The following is an 18,014-nucleotide window of genomic DNA, read 5'->3' on the forward strand; positions in this document are numbered from 1 at the left end:
CAGACCATCGTCGGGTTTGGCTAATGTTAATCATATGTATATGAAGGACCTTAAGGTATAATTTGTGAATTAGCCTATATACAATAGACCCTAGTGGCATATGATAGGGCCAAACTAATATGGAAACCTCTTTGGAGTACATGTCCTTTGGCTGAATGTTTAGTACTGATTATTGTTCAGAACTGGGCTCCCCGGAGGCTCCTTTGGTCCTCCGATGGGCCAGTCCAATTTGGATACGCTAGTCAAAAATTAAAGAGGTTTTCAGGGACTTTTGATATGGATGACCTAACTTTACCCTATTGGATCATTGAGGACCAACTCCCAGCACCTTCTAGATTAGCTAATTGAACTCGACACAGCTCAGTACATTTGTGCAGTGACTATTCCAGGTACTACAGCTGTAGCCCCGGCCACATAGCCCTTTCAATCAGTTGAATGGTAGGGGTGCTGGAAGTCAGACTCCTGATAATGTGATAAGGGTGGTCTGTCCTAAAGCTGGCGATACACATTAGACGGCTGTTGGCTGAATAATGCTTCGGCCGATCGTTTGGCCGACAGCCATAGCAGTCATCTCTCTGTTTTTGCCAAGTTTTTAACACTTGGACCCATTTTTATGTTCACACTATACTCTCCCATACATAGGAGAGCTAGTTTGGCCGAGCTTTCCTGTGTTCGCTACGAGAAAGCCGGCGGGTGAGACGTCTGGTGGCAACTTACCTCCAGGAGTATAATGCGACCAGCAATCTGAAATCGGATATGCCCGATTGACTTCTGTCCCAACTATCAGTCCCCATACAAATTAGACCGTCAGCCAAACCTGTCAATATTGGCGGGTTTGGCCCACTTTTCAGCCCACCAAGCATTTCAAGAAAGCCATGTTACATAGCCATATAGGCTTATAGATAGCCACATTTGTGTGTGGGTATAAAGAGTTCTATTACATGTTGTTGTTACATGGACATCATTGTCCCATCCTCTTGGTCTACAAATGTTCTTTTTCTCCATGAAGCTCAGTTGGTTATGACCAACACAAGGCTCCATATCACAGCTGACTACGTTAGTCACAGTAAGACATTTTTTAACAGACCAGACGCCAAATCTGGTTTTCCACTGTAACAGAACTCAAATCGATTTTCAAGTTTCTGTAAACTTTCACAACTGGAGAGAGAAATACAGTCCTAATACCATGACTAATAAGTCTAGGTGACAACGCCAGGCTTTAATCCACAGAAACATCTACAAAATGTAGAGATTTTTCAAGGGAATGATGTTTAATTGGAGCCAAGAGCGACGCTTGTTCTGCCTCCTCAATCCTCACCCAGTTTAAGAACCACAAAAATTTGAGGTCTGACCACTAAATAACTTTACTTTCTGTGATGAGAAACTAATCCGCTTATTAAGGTTGTCACGGTACAACCATACAGGAATGTATAATATAATATAATATAATATAATATAATATAATATAATATAATATATATATATATATATATATACACACACATACATATACATACACACAGTATATATACTAGCTGTACCCGGCCACGTGTTGCTGTGGCTCAGTCTGGTTAAATGGAAAAGAAAGAAAAGAGAAAGCGCACGTTTCTAAAATATTTAATTTCACTATGCTTGTGGGTATACAATATTTTTTGTTGTTCCATTGTCTGTGTAGATATAGAGATTGTCTGGTTTGCCGACTCTAGAACACGCAACATGTAATTGTCCACGTGAGAAGCAATCCCTGTCTAGATTTAAACTGCACAATTCTAAAGATTGGCAATCACCATCAACAAAGCTCAGGGCCAATCGAAATGGGAATTGCAATCTCTTAAATTAAAATAGCATATCCGCTGGAATCACAGGAAAGCGAGAAATGAGGACATCTTCACCTGTGAAAGGTCCTGTCAAGATTGTTGCTTCAACGACGTTGCTCATTAATTGTTGCCTGTATCCTGTGACCCCTGCAGGCCTGTACTCTGTACAGGTCAATAAAGAGGTCCGTACTTGATGTCAAGGGGGCACAATGGAGCCGGTCATGTCAGGGATTGCTGGTTGTTCAATTCCCTAGTACAGAGGGAATGTAACAGGAGGGGGCGCAGAGATGAAGGCAGGCGGCAGAGGAGGAGGGGGTGATCCGCCTGTCATGTCCCGGCCAGATCACAGCGCCGCTCCCTCCGGAGGCGCAGTGGGATTTGCACTCGCTCGCTATCCGCCCACTGCTGGGAGGTTCAGGCCCAGCTCAGCGCCCAGAGCGGAGGTCCCGGCCTGCGCCTCTCCATGCAGCCTCCCTCTCTCCTTCCCTCCCTCCCCCGCTTGTTGTTGCGCAGTCAGAAATAAGACTCACCTGCTGGAGAAGAAGAAGCCGCAGCAGCAGCGGTGCCGGAGAGCAGAGGCGCCCGCCTCTCAGGTGGTGGTGGTGATGAGCAGCAGCGTCTTTCGGCCTCAAACAGACGATCTCATCATTCCCCTTTCCTCCAACCCCCACGGGGGACACGAAAGGAGCAGAGCAGAGGCAGCGGCGAATGAAGGCGAAGGAGAGGGGTTTATGAATGAGATGTCACTGAGGGGGGAGAATGCCGGGCGGCCGGGGAGAGTCAGCCTGGGACTGAGCTCATAACATCCCCCTCTCATTGTTGCTTTTAAGTCCAACAGCTGGTATATAAAAACATAGTAAGTATATAAAAACATACGTGTATTCTAATGCAACGTTGTGTCAAAATTTCAAAGCAATCGGTGAAGAACTTTTGGAGATTTAAGATTTTGAACAAATAACATTTACATTTTTATTTATATAGATATATAGATTCGCAAATCTAAGCCTGACCAGTCAGCGGATCTAAACCAATGATCAGAGTTTGGTCCGAGTGTCATCAGTTTTCCCATATGTGTGACGCGCCCCCTGGGCCGTGGGGTACTCGGCAGCCGGGCCTCTGGCTGCTGGGGGTATCACGGTGGCTGGCCCGGTCCGTGACCCAGGGCGGTCAGTAAAAAGGGGAATATTTATAAGGGATTTAAAGTGTTTGTGACGCCACCTGTGGAATGCGGCTAAGGGGAGCCGCCGCTGCGGAGCAGGTCCTCTGGAGCTGGTGTTACAACAGCAGCGATGGTGTGGCTCTCCACAGGTAGAGCTAGCTCCAGGGCAGCGTGGGGATGGTGTGAAGGGATGCAGGAGAGATGGGACCCAGCCGGGTCAAAGGAAGAACAGACACACACCGGGGCTAGTTTCAGTACCTTTACTGCAGATGGTAGTCAGGTACGGTATGGGGCACTTGTAGGTGGTGTGCACTTCTGGTCTTGCTCCCCAGTGAGCTGGTGTAAGGCCTCCTTCCTGTATCTTCCTGTCTCTCTCCCTGGAGCTTCTGACCTGCCTGGAACAGGGTCTAGCTCCCTTGATGTTTCTCTCACCCGTCTTGCTTGGCTGCGAGGGCTTTCCCACTGGTTACCACGATCACTGGACACTGGGGCCTTCGTGGTACCTAGTCCTCTAAATATGCGATATTCACGGGTGGACTGAGGGATATGAAATCCTCCTCAGTATGAAGGATTCCCTACTGGGCATAGAGATCCCAATAGGCTCGGGCCCGGTGCCCGACTAGCATCAGGGGACAAACTCTCTGTGGTTCCTCTGTCCCTCATGGCTCTTCTCTTCTCCTTGCCTTCTAGCCCACTCTAGGCTCTCACTGGCCAGACTAGCCCGCAGCTTGGGCCTAGCCTGGCTTTCAGACACACAGACTTCAGCTTGTCTGGTGCAGCAGCATCGTGTCACACTCACTGCTTCCCACTGACTGCTTCCCACTGACTGACTTCCTGAACTCCACCCCCCAGTATATATATACCTGACAGGGCTCCATCTAGTGGACTTGGGTGGAGGTGTCTGCATGTATTGAGGCCACTGGGGAGAATCCCATCTGTGCAACACCAAGGAGTTCTGTGACAGCCTGCAGCCGCAGGGCATCACACATGCAGTAAAAAAAAAAAGTTTCTCCATCTTCTGTGTGACAATCCATGAAAATCGCACCACACTCAGATGTCAGAGTACGGTCTCATTTTTTTATGGACCCATTGACTTGCATTGATGATTCTGACCTGACACTCGGATCAAAATCAGACAGATCTCCGCGATTTTGCACAGACCAATCATTCTGTGGAAAAACACGGACATGTGAACGGCCCCATAGACTATCACAGGTACGAATGCTATCTGCGAAAAACAAACTTACCCTCCTTGGGTCCAGAACTGAGTGTCCTCCGTTGCTCCGATGACTGTTAACAGCGCTGCATCTCAGTAGGTCTGAGCGGCTCATGCCGTCATCTTGGGCAGAGCAGCGATTGGCTGCAGTGATGTCAACTTGATGTCAGTACTGCAGAAAATAAGCAGCAGTGGAGACTCAGTGCTGGACCCAGGGAGGATGAGTAAGGCATAGTTTTTTCCAAAAAATTGCAGAAGGGGGACAGAAGTTTCCTAAACTGCAAAACCCCTTTGAGGACCCATATAAATCGCATCACCATGCCATATTATCGCTCCCTTTAAATACTCATCCAAGTGCCTCTGTGTAAAATTCGTGGTACGTGGCATAACAGTATGGGGCCATAGAATAGACAGAGCTTTGGTTACGCACTGCCCAATGGCGGGATGTAAAGCTGATCTGCCACATTTCTCTTTATCCACTTATCGGGTTTGATCAGTGGGATACGATCATTGATGATTATCAACAGTGGAAAAAAGCTGCAAACACAAAAAGTCTCCTGCCCCAGGAGAAGATATACAGGAGCCCTGTGTACAATACTTCTCTATATATGACAATTACCGTAATATACATTGCAGATTCTGTACCGCTGCCATATTTTAGTTCAGCGTAGGAGGAAAAAGTTCAACTTTCAGAAGAAGTCACCAGAAAACAATATTCGCAACATGAATACATTATACAGCGATTAACACCATGACGGTGCTCTCACCCACGCTGCCCATTACAATTTATGACACGGGTGTGACGGGTCAACCCAAGAGAAAAAAAACGCTACTCAGTTTTGAATGGCCATCATTCAGACAATATGCTTTCAACAACGTATTCATTGTCCTGAAGACCAAAATCTCAGATGAAAGAAGGCCAACAAAAGACTATGCATAAAGTATGTTTCTATCCCAAAAAATAAGTCCTCAACTCCTCTCTTGGTCTGACCGATATTTCACTTGCTATATTAACAGTGTTCCAGAGCTGTGACTAACCATAGTCAGCCATTACAGAAGCTACGGAGATGGCTATTCAGTCACCCGGTCACCCACCCGCTTACAGTTCTCTGCTCTACAGGATTCAGAGAATTCTTTTTTTTTGGGCCCAGAAATTCTTGTCTGAAGCAAAAGATCGATAAGCTGATGGCTACTGTAGGTGGCACTGACATCTCTGATCCCTCTTTTTTCCTCATCAATGGAGTCCTTTGCATGGAACAACCCGATTGGATAAAGGAGAGACAAATATGGTGGTGGAAAATATGTTTTATGGCACCACAATTCATAACAAAAACTATTTACAAAAATTCAGGAGCCAAGAATTGGAACTTAGAAATAGGTTTTCCAAAGTAGATGACAATTCTAAAAAAATTCCAAACCATCTACTGATAATTATATATACTGCTATATATTGGGTCATATGGTTCAGCCATGTGAAGGGACCCTGGGGCATCTGCACTCCATACAGTAACATATCCACTACCGTTCAAAAGTTTGGGGTCATTTAGATATTTCTTTATTTTTTAAAGAAAATCTCATTTTTGTTCAATGAAGCTAACATTAAATAAATCAGAAATACACTCTATCAATTGTTAATGTGGTAAATGACTATTCTAGCTGCAAGCGTCTTGTTTTTATTGCAATATCTACATAGGTGAATAGAGGCCCATTTCCAACAACCACCACTCCAGTGTTTTAATTGTACATTGTGTTTTCTAACTGTGTAAGAAGGCTAATGGATGTTTAGAAAACCCTAGAAAACCCTTACACAAGTATGTTAGCCCAGCTGAAAACGGTTTGGCTGATTTGAGAAGCTATAAAATTGACCTTCCTTTGAGCTAGTTGAGAATCTGGAGCATTACATTTGTTTGTTCTATAAAACTCTCAAAATGGCCAGAAAAAGAGAACTTTCATGTGAAACAGTCTATTCTTGTTCTTAGAAATGAAGGCTATTCCATGAGAGAAGTTGCCAAGAAACTGAAGATTTCCTACAACGGTGTGTACTACTCCCTTCAGATGAGAGCACAAACAGGCTCTAACCAGAGTAGAAAGAGAAGTGGGAGGCCCCGCTGCACAACTGAGCAACAAGACAAGGACATTAGAGTCTCTAGTTTGAGAAATCAATGCCTCACAGCTTCTCAACTGGCAGCTTCATTAAATAGTACACGCAAAACGCCAGTGTCAACGTCTACAGTGAAGAGGCGACTCAGGGATGCTGGCCTTCAGGGAAAGTGGCAAAGAAAAAGCCATATCTGAGACTGGCTGATAAAAGGAAAAGATTAATATGGGCAAAAGAACACAGACATTGGACAGAGGAAGATTGGAAAAAAGTTTGATCACACAGAACATTTGTGAGATGCAGAACAACTGAAAAGATGCTGGAGGAGTGCCTGATGCCATCTGTCAAGCATGGTGGAGGTAATGTGATGGTCTGGGGTTGCTTTGGTGCTGGTAAAGTGGAGATTTCTGCAAGGTAAATGGGATTTTGAATAAGGAAGGCTATCACTCCATTTTGCAATGCCATGCCCTGTGGACAGCGCTTGATTGGAACCAATTTCATCCAACAACAGGACAATGACCCAAAACACACCTCCAAATTATGCATGAACTATTTAGGGAAGAAGCAGTCAGCTGGTATTCTATCTGTAATGGAGTGGCCAGCGCAGTCACCAGATCTCAACCCCATTGAGCTGTTGTGGGAGCAGCTTGACCGTATGGTACGCCAAAAGTGCCCATCAAGCCAATCCAAATTGTGGGAGGGGCTTCAGGAAGCATGGGGGGAAATGTCTCAAGATTACCTCTGCAAATTAACAGCTAGAATGCCAAAGTCTGCAATGCTGGAATTGCTGCAAAGGGAGCATTCTGTGATGAAAGCAAAGTCTGAAGGAGAAAATTATTCTTTCAAATAAAAATCATTATTTCTAACCTTGTCAATGTCTGGACTAGATTTTCTATTCATTTTGCAACTCATTTTATAAATAAAAGTATGAGTTTTCATGGAAAACACAAAATAGTCTGGGTGACCCCAAACTTTTGAACGGTAGTAATATATATATATATATATTATATAAACACACTGTATACATATATATCTATCTATATACACATATATATATTCTACATATTTTCAAATAATGTTTAGCCAAAATGGTTATAATCTGCAATTTTGACTATTGTTTATGTTATGTGTATGGGCAATTTTCATAGTAATAACTTTAGGAGAGTATATATAGATCAAAATCAGAGAAATAGGCAGGTTCCCTGTGGTCAAATGGACTTGAAAAGAACCTGTTAAGTGCTATAAATATTTTTTTCACCTGGTGTAAATGCCGCTGTTCTCCTGCATCCGGCGCCGTTTTTTTTTGTTCCTGCGCCTCTCTGTTCCTGAGATATGGCCCCTTCCTCTCTGCATAGAATTTTAGTCTTGTTAGCCAAGTGGGAGGGATCCTCAAGAAAACGCCCACAGGGAGAGTTGAGAACCACACCCCCTTTGCTAAAAAGAATAGAGTTCCATACAAGTAAGAAAGGAAAATATCTCAGGAACGGAGAGGCGCGGGAACAAAAGAAAAACAGCGCCGGATTCAGGAGAACAGCGGCATTTACACCATGTTTATAGCAAACGACACGTTCTCTTCAAAGCTTGTAGACAGCTGTAATATGGCGGTGTACATGACTCTTTATAGGAGGACTATAAGCCGTCACAAGAGACAACATATGTAAGACAGGCATGGTGAGATTACTGAAATGTAAGTCTCTAGAGATGCTTTGGTGATCTCAGCAACACATTTCACTTCCCCCCTATATGACGGAAAATGTTAATGATATATTAAGGGAAACTAGGATAGGAAGGAGGAAGGAGGAATATGGCGGAATAAGACAGGTCACTGAGTTCAGAATCAGGTCCTTGAGGTCATGATACAACAACACTCATTGCTATCTCATGTAACCTAAAGGATCCAGAAAAAATCATTTCTTATTGACCATCAATTAAAGGAGTCTTCTCAAGTTTGCAAATTATCCCCTGTACACTGGATAGGGGATAACTTCCCGATCGCTGGGGGTCCGATCGTTGGCACCCCATCAATCCCAAGAACTTGAGCTCTGAAGATCATCATGGGAATGAAGTGGTGATCGCTCCATTCACTTAGTGGGAACGCCAGAGTTGGAGAGCGCTGCACTCGTCTGGTCTCCTGCACTACTGTAAGAATGAATGGAGCGACAGTGCAAATGATCAACTTCCACTCCATTCATGGGGTCTCAGTTTTCGGGACCCAGCAGTTCGTCCCCCCAGTGATTGGGAAGTTATTCCCTATCCCACTGATAGGAAATAACTTTTAATCTTCAGACAACCAATTTAAACTCTTAATACCAAAAGGACTTGTCTGTGGCTACTAAGATGCTATAAGCCTTCAGCCTGGAGAGGGCGTACTTTGCAACGTGCTCTCCATATAAATTTGGGCCAAGCATTTCCTGGCCACTGCTCTGTATGGAGGAATACAGAAGAATAACTTGTGCAATCTCTTTTCAGACTTTGCACTAGCAAGGAATGCTGTGAGATTTCAGCTCTGAAGCCTGCAGAACTGTGAATGCTGCTCTGGTTTATAATACAAGCTGTTATTCGAGCAGTCTTCATACAACCATAATGGATCTATACTGAATACCTAGGTCCTGTGAGGCTGCACAGTTGCCAGTGGTCTTATAAAAAGTTGCTTTGGTCTAATCAATATGAATCCAAAAAAAATGAAAGATCCATTTTTTTCCCAAAATATTTTGCATTGGCCATATGGTAGAAGAAAGAATCAGTAGACACCTAATATAGTTGACTGGTCTGTCCGTGTTTGGTTCCTTGATACTAGTGGCACCAGGGAGGACATGACATTACTACAAATCATCAAAAGCTTCCAAGTCCATCAACACAAGGGTAGAACTTGCATCACTTGGTCAGATCTTTAGTAAAATATTACATTCCATTACAAAATATATATAATAAAGAACATATTGTAATAAAGGGAATTTGTAAGCAGGTTTTTGCTATGTAATTTGATAGCAGCGTGATGAAGGGAGCAGAGAGCCTGATTCCAGTGATGTGTCACTTGTTGGGCTGCTTGCTGTCATTTTGATACAATCACAGTTTTCTCTGCTACAGCTCTAGCAGAGCTTGGAATACTGAGTCCTGTGCAATTCCGCCCACACCACTGATTGGCAGCTTTCTGTGCACACTGTCAGCAAGCTGCCAATCAGTAGTAGGGGCGGAGTTGGACCAGGAGGCACAAGACATTTAGTCCTGTAGTGATATTCTCCTGCTGATAAAACACTGATTACATTAAAACAGCAACACACAGCCTAGCAAGTGAAACATTGCAAGAATCAGGGTATTCGCTCCTACATCATGCTGCTGTCAGATTACACAGCAAAACCTGCTGTCAGATTCCCATTAAGAAGGACTAAAGCAAACCATACGCCAGAGATATCTGAAAACTGCCTGAATAGCCATCTGAAATCTGCAGTGTATGGACAGATTAAAGGGGTGATCTTTAGTATATTGATGTAATTATTCTTTGGTGAATGACCACTGACGATGGCAAAAAAACCTTGTCATCTGCACAAGACCACCACTGCACCATCATATGATGATCAGTTTTCCTTTTTTTTTTTTTTAAATTGTATCAAATAATGATAGCTGAGCGAAGATGAGGAGGAGTGAAATTCTATAAATGATTGGCAGTAGTCACACTGATTGGACCCCCACCGATAAGACATTGGTGGCATGTGTCAGTAAGGTGGCAGTCAAGTGAGCTTGAAGCTTGGGAGCTCCAGTCCAAAATCTCCAACTATCACAAGTCTTTAATCGTTTTAGTCTTTTGAACTCCTAGGCCAGTGTTCAGTTTCCCAACTCCGGTCCTTGAGAGCCACCAATAGATCATGTTTTCAGGATCTCCTTAGTATGGCCCAGGTGATGAAATTATTGCCTGTGCAGGTGATGTAATTATCACCTGGACAATACTAAGGAAATCCTGAAAACATGATCTGTTGGTGGCTCTCGAGGACCAGAGTTGGGAAAGGGAACACTGGCCTAGGAGTTCAAAAGACAAAAATACTGGTGAACACGGTCTTCGTTAAGGGACCAGGTGCGACTGCACCCATTAGAGTTATCCTCATGATGGCGGCAATATTGATCCTGAGAGATCCTACTAGAAACTTTCTTCACCTATCCATAAGACTAGATGGTGGCCCGATTCTAACGCATCGGGTATTCTAGAATAGGTATGCGGCCGACCGGGCGCAATCAGCAGAGCGGTATTTAAATTTGGCGCCAAAATCACTGATTAGTCGAGGCCGGCAACCGCGACCAATTAGCAAAGCGGTGTTAAAATTTGGCGCCTATATCGCAGATTGGTCACGGCCGGCGGTCGCGAGTCGCGACTAATCAGCAGAGCGGGGTTTAAATTTGGCGGCAATAATGCTGGTTATTCGTGACCGGTAACCGCGACCAATGAGCAGAGCGGTGTTTAAATATGGCGCCAATATCGCTGATTAGTCGCAACCACCGGCCGTGACCAATCAGCAGAGTGAGGTTTAAATTTGGCGCCAATACTGCTCATTGGTCGTGGCCGGCGTCAGCGACCAATCAGCAGAGCGTTGTTTAAATTTGGCGCCAATAATGGTGATTGGTCACAGCCGCGACTAATCAGCAGAGCGGTGTTTAAATTTGTCGCCAATAATGCTGGTTATTCGTGACCGGTAACCGCGACCAATGAGCAGAGCGGTGTTTAAATATGGCGCCAATATCGCTGATTAGTCGCAACCACCGGCCGTGACCAATCAGCAGAGTGAGGTTTAAATTTGGCGCCAATACTGCTCATTGGTCGTGGCCGGCGTCAGCGACCAATCAGTAGAGCGTTATTTAAATTTGGCGCCAATAATGGTGATTGGTCACAGCCGCGACCAATCAGCAGAGCGGCGTTTAAATTTGCCGCCCATCTCGCTGATTGGTCGCGGCCGGCCACCGCGACCAATCAGCGTCGTATTAGCGAGGACCGGGGAGCGGCGCTGCCTGTGCGGCTCCTTCTGCTGCGAGAAGCCGGGAGATGAGCGGCTGCTCGCAGCAGAAGCATCCCGACCGGCGGAGCCGCTCCCCGGTCCTCCGTTCACACTTGCTGTCGGGAGATCAGCGGACCAAGCCGCTGATCTTCCGACGTTAGCCGCATGGAGGTCAGCGGCGCCGGTCGGGGTAGTTGTGCTGCTAGCACCGCTCATCTCCCCGCTGCATCGCCGCTGACCTCCGTCCGGCAGATGAGCCGCTAACGGCCGCCATCTTTTTTCAGAAATCCCGCGGCGCTGATTGGCCGCTGCCGGACCAATGAGCGACGCGGGATTTCCTGGACAGACAGACAGACAGAAAGACAGACAGAAAGACAGACAGAAAGAAAGACAGACAGAATAAGACAATTATATATATAGATAAGGAATAAATATATGATCAGCAAGGGCTTTCAGGATCACTAGAACGGGAAACCCGAGTCGCTCTTCTGGAAAGCATTGAATGGAGTGGTGAGATCAAATGTGTGACTACTACTCTGTGCAAACTCCTCTGGAATGGTGGCTCGAGACACCCAATCTAGAGATCGATCCCAGAGTCTCAGTGATGATACGTTTAGGTGATAAAAGTTTTTCGGTTATGAGGCATAATAGTCATTCACATCAAGCGGGCAAATAGGCACGACTGCCAATGGAGTCATTAAAAATTACTATGCAATGAAAAGTGACCATAAAGTTTGCAACTATGATTATCGATTATCAAGCAGATAAAATAAGATGCTTGAAGAGAAGGAAATGGTTACGTAGAATAAGAGCGGGCTCTCTTACCTGCGTAGTGGTCAAACACCGTTGGCACATACTGCTCAGGGAAGGCATCGTTGGCGTAACTCATCACCAGACAAGTTTTCCCAACCGCACCGTCGCCAACCACCACACACTTCAGCATCCTCTTCATGCTGCCAGTCCCACTGCTGTCATTTTCGGCTCTCTTGTCCATGTCCGGCTGCTGCAATCTCCTTTCAGAGCAAAAATAGAAACAATTCTGGGATCCAAATTCTTTTTTTCTTACTTTCTCCCAAGAGGTCGGAAATCATAATGCACCCAACATTCTGCTCCAATGTTCATACTTTGCTAGTTTGTGCACCTCGGTTATTTTGCATGCAAGTGTTTGAGCCACTCATTGCTCCAATTCACAGACTTCCCAGACTTTCCCTCATCCTGACACACAGCTCAGTGTTTGTGCATCACAGGAGGGGGAATTAGACATGTGGACGTCACTTGTCCCTCCAGTGGGCTGACCACAGAAATCAGAGCTTGCTGCTAATCCTCTCCCAGCCTCCACTATTTCCAGTATCTAATATGGAAGGGAGGGCTTGAGGATGGAGATTTTTTTTTTCAGAATCTTTCTTTTTGGGCTTTCTCGGTGTCAGGAAATCATGAGTTTCCTGCTGAATTCCATGTTAGGATCAATGGGCTGGAGAACAGTGAGGAACAATGGGAGCTCTGTGTGTGTTTGAACTGTACAGGAACTTTGCCAACACTGTGAGTTACAATAACACTAGAGGTCCCACTGCAGACTCTGGAGCGAAACTTCCTCCTTCTCCTCCTGGCTGGAGAGACAGAGATGATGTCACTGCAGAGCTGTAATCAAACTACTACACCAACAAGCGCAGCAGGAAAGCAAAACCAGATCTGATTAACTGCTTCGCTTCCAGCCATCAATGCCAATATAACTACCCCCAGTTTGGAGGACCTTTACCCACCTTAGTGGTCCTCTTCCTGTGACTCTTAAGGCTGTTACATGCTGTCTGTGTCACAACACAATACATGGCTGTTGGCTGGACGATGGTTCGGCCGGCAGCAATCTCTCCAGGTTCTCCCCTATAGCGCTCCTGTGTTCTCTATGAGAGTGGTCACCAAACTTGTCCCACATCGGCTTATTTCCGGAGACAACACAATCGACAATCCAAAATCATAGATGCTGGATTGATAATATACAAATTGTCTGGGGCTCCCATACACAGAGGGTAGGCCATACCCATCAATATCGTTGGGTTCGGCCAACATTTGTCCAATGGGTATGGGGGGGCTACGCTGAGGCAGCGGTTGTAAAAATTGGGCTTTGCTTCCAGCCATCAGTGCATACATAGCTACCTCAAGTTTTGAAATACTTTACCCATCAGAGTGGTTTTCATCTTTTGACTCTCAAGGCCAGCTGTCATGGCAGATTAAATGGCTGTCGGCCATCTGGCAGCCATCTCGCCCGGCTCTCCCATACACAGGAGCACTTGTTCGGCTGAATGCTCCTGTGCTCTTTATGTCTAGTAGTGGCTTACCTCCGGGAGACAATACGATCAGCAGTACAAAATCGGACATGCCCGATCCTTTTTCAATTGTATGGGGCCCCCATACACATCACAGTGTCAGACAAACCCATGGATATCAACGGGATCAGCTGAAATGAGTCTGTGTAAGGGTTGTTGCGCTCAGCAGAAGAGGTTGGCCCAGTGTAGCTTCATCTGCTCGCCCACATTGCGTTTTGCAAATATGATCCACAGCAGAATTTTTTATTTATTTTGAGCGCATGCTATTTATTTTCATGGTGCATTTTTTTTCCTCGGCCAAGGAAGAGCTCCATGCTAAAATGTTACTTAGGGTGCAGTCAGATGGCCGTATAAATCAGACCGCAATGCATGGACTGGCCGGCGGCTCTCCCGACCCAAGCGTGACAGCTTCATGGAAATATATGCAACTGTCACACTCGGGTAGGGAGAGCCGCCAACCAGTCCGTGTGTTGTGGTCCGATTTATACGGCCGTCTGACTGTGTCCTTTGAATGTGGTTGCGACTGCGGTAACCCCATTTACATGCATAGAGTGCAAATAGTCAAATTTGACCTGAGAGATCAGGCTCTAGTCCAATATGTGGGAACAGTGCCCTAAACTACATCGGGTGGGGAACAGGCCATCAATGGTCATAAAACAGTTTGAGATGTCGTTAGGTTTTCCTTTACTCAAGGCAAAAGTCTAGTTTAGATCTTGTCCAGCATCCAAGTATCCCCAGCCAGGGCAAATTGGTTTGCTGGCACAAAGCCACCTCTAACTTTGTCCTTGTTGACTGGCAGAGGCCTGGAAAACTCCTTTAAAGAGAGCCTTCAGAATTGCCCCAAATAAGACACATTCACCCTATGATATGTATTGCAGTTTACAGATAATCTTCCCCTCTTGCTGGTTATATATCTAAACCCTCTTGCTGGTTTAGATATCCATACTTTATAATGGGTTCGCCCTTGCCATAGTGGAAATCGGCATTGGATGCACTGACCGATCGTGCAATAGAGCCCGTTCACACCACCATACAGCAGACACGTCTTCTCATCTCCATTACAGCTTCAAGTCTGCACCCAACTAACTGCCTCATAGTCTAAGGCTGGGTTTCCATATACCCCGGCCATCCAGATCACATCAGTTTTCTAGAGCCTCAACTGACGACAAAACAGATATCAAAATGGCCCCAGTTGTCTTCAATCATTTTCATCTGTTTTTCTGCAAAACTGGTGAGTGAGATAAAAAAGATGCAACGTAGTTCCAGCTCCTTGAATGGTCTAGTGCAACAACTGAAGCACCAGATGAATGTGAGGAATCCCATAACAAAACTATAGGATCCGTTCTCGCATCACCTTCGCTCCAACATTTCACCGCCATACTGGAGGGAAAAAAATTACATGGCTGGAAAGATGGAAAAGAGCATCTATAGGCCATATGTGACAAGCAAACTAGAAATGTATCACTGAACCACAAGCATGTTAAAATGTAACTTTTAATAAATACTCAATAAAACCTTACGAATAAAGTACAAAAAAAAACCAAACAACCAACGTTGTAAAATACCAAGTGGTATAATAAATACAACTGCTAAAGGTACTGGAAAATGATAACATTAGCTGGCTGCAGAGCTGAATAAAACATATTTTTTTTAATTTCCCATCTCTGTTGGAGAGACATAAACTTGTAAAGTTTAGACTCCTAATTTATGATAAGTGAAACAAGGCAATACCAGAGCTTTTTCTCTGGGGGCGTGTACTTCTTCTCCTGTATGACACTGGGCAATCATAAAGAGGAGGTGTCATGCAGGAGGAAAAGAACACGCACCGAAGGTCAGAAGAACATGCTTTCTCCTGTGAGAAATGTAATAACAGTCTTCCTCTTCTCTGTGATCTATGCAGCTACTCCTGAGTGTCATTACAAACACTTCCAGTATTTTTCTCATGGCAGTCAGTGTGGTACTGTGACTTAAAGGGGATTTTCAATAATGCAATAAAATGGCACCCGTCCCATAATTTAAATGGCAGTTGGTCCGAGTTACGTTTCAGGACGGGCTGCAGGCTGAAGAAACACAGATTTCAAGACCTGTGTCTCAATGACAGAAACACAATATCGTAGGCACATACAGTACAGACCAAAAGTTTGGACACACCTTCTCATTTAAAGATTTTTCTGTATTTTCTTGACTATGAAAATTGTACATTCACATTGAAGGCATCAAAACTATGAATTAACACATGTGGAATTATATACTTAACAAAAAAGTGTGAAACAACTGAAAATATGTCTTATATTCTAGGTTCTTCAAAGTAGCCACCTTTTGCTTTGATGACTGCTTTGCACACTCTTGGCATTCTCTTGATGAGCTTCAAGAGGTAGTCACCGGAAATGGTCTTCCAACAATCTTGAAGGAGTTCCCAGAGATGCTTAGCACTTGTTGGCACTTTTGCCTTCACTCTGCGGTCCAGCTCACCCCAAACCAACTCGATTGGGTTCAGGTCTGGTGACTGTGGAGGCCAGGTCATCTGGCGTATCACCCCATCACTCTCCAACTTGGTCAAATAGCCCTTACACAGCCTGAAGGTGTGTTTGGGGTCATTGTTCTGTTGAAAAATAAATGGTCCAACTAAACGCAAACCGGATGGAATAACATGCCGCTGCAAGATGCTGTGGTAGCCATGCTGGTTCAGTATGCCTTCAATTTTGAATAAATCCCCAACAGTGTCACCAGCAAAGCACCCCCACACCATCACACCTCCTCCTCCATGCTTCACGGTGGGAACCAGGCATGTAGAGTCCATCCGTTCACCTTTTCTGCGTCGCACAAAGACACGGTGGTTGGAACCAAAGATCTGAAATTTGGACTCATCAGACCAAAGCACAGATTTCCACTGGTCTAATGTCCATTCCTTGTGTTCTTTAGCCCAAACAAGTCTCTTCTGCTCGTTGCCTGTCCTTAGCAGTGGTTTCCTAGTGTGACACCCCAGGGGTCTGGTTGCCACAGTGGTAGAAATACCATGTCTGAGAGCGAGCATGGGTTTACCTGGTCAGGAGCACATTTGCATGCAACGCCTCCTGCCCCAGTCCAGGGAGGGGAGGAACCTGCCCTTTATAAACTGGATCTGGGGCGGGGTTAGCCAGTTGGAGAAGAGTCTAGTTCCAGAGTAAGGGACAGAGCAGCAGCAAGGAGCTCTGTAGGAGCCAGGAGTTGAAGATCAGGGGCTGGAAGCTAGCAGAGCTCGTCCTGGCAGAAAGACGCAGAGAACCGGACACTGGAGTCTGAGGCTGTGAGGATTTCTACATCCAGCAGCAGAAACCACCTGGCAGGGGATTTCAGGTCCTCTGGCCATAGAAAGCCCGGAGGCTCAGTCACACGCAAGGGACCGGCACCGCCATCAAGGAGCGGAAGGAACCAAAGGCCCCAAGTCACCAGCCATATGGGTGAGCACCACACGGTACACTCAGGGACGTGGGCTACTACACGACTACAGCAGGGTAGCCAGGAAGAGTGCAGTCAGACGGGAAGGCCTACACCTCCACCTGGCCAGGGGGACTCTTGATCGCTCACAGACTGACCAGGCCTCTAATGTCAGCCAGTACTCCCGGCAGGGCCTTCTTCATTACCAACAGTAAAGACCCTGAACTGCACTGCATGGACTCTGAGTCATTTCTGCTGCGCCCACGCACCACAACCCTCACCATCTATAGACGCTGCCCTGAGGCTATACTCCTCCCATGGGGAGTTATACTACCCTCTGCTGCACACACAACATCAGCCTCAGCGGCCTGCCCCGCAGCGGCGGTTCTCAGTGACCGCAATCCACGGGTGGCGTAGTCAGACATTCAAACATTACAAAACCAAAGAAACAGATCCGCCACTGGTTTGACCACCCTGAGCCACGGGACCGGGTCGCCGCCACGGAGACTACAACCCCCAGCATTACACAGAGACCCGACTCCGGGTATTCCCCTACACACACGGCCCAGGGGGTGCGTCAACTTTGGCGTAGTCGGCAGGATCTCGTGCCTGCAACCACCGGGTACTGCGTGCCTGAAGAAAGACTGTGATATTTACCGTGGTGAAGTTTCCTGCCATCCGCAGCCGTTTTCCCGCCATCTGCCGCCATTTTCCCGCCATTGGGCGCCATTTCTGGGACGCCACGCGGGATGAAGAGGGGCGTGGACGCCAAAAGCGCGCGAGAGCTGAAGCCCCGCCTTACGCACTGACGCTGCGCAAGGTCCTGGAAGGAGCCCAGCGGACGCCGACGTCACCAGCGCGCGACGCAAGGTCCTCGACCCCGAAGATTGCCTGCGGAGCCGCGGCCTACGGAGAAGAAGCAACGGAAGGTAGGCCACGGTTAACTAGGGGGGAGGAAGACACCAGGGATGGAGGGAGCTCCCACCGCCAGCGCGGCTGCTGCC

General features: G+C 46.2%; 1 protein-coding gene across 1 annotated transcript in view; it reads right to left on the reverse strand.

Moving 5' to 3' along the window:
- The window catches only part of RHOJ (ras homolog family member J), a 74,495-nt gene extending 61,731 nt beyond the window's left edge, over positions 1–12,764 (reverse strand). Inside the window, exon 1 of the mRNA XM_073638699.1 lies at positions 12,098–12,764. Within this exon, the coding sequence (XP_073494800.1) occupies positions 12,098–12,266 (169 nt within the window). The 5' untranslated portion in view covers positions 12,267–12,764. The remainder of the gene's footprint in view (positions 1–12,097) is intronic.
- Positions 12,765–18,014: the final 5,250 nt, after the last annotated feature.

This window comes from Phyllobates terribilis, unplaced genomic scaffold (genome assembly GCF_046119375.1).
Source record: "Phyllobates terribilis strain yellow unplaced genomic scaffold, ASM4611937v1 Scaffold_7__3_contigs__length_470593459, whole genome shotgun sequence".
Classification (NCBI taxonomy): Eukaryota; Metazoa; Chordata; class Amphibia; order Anura; family Dendrobatidae; genus Phyllobates; species Phyllobates terribilis.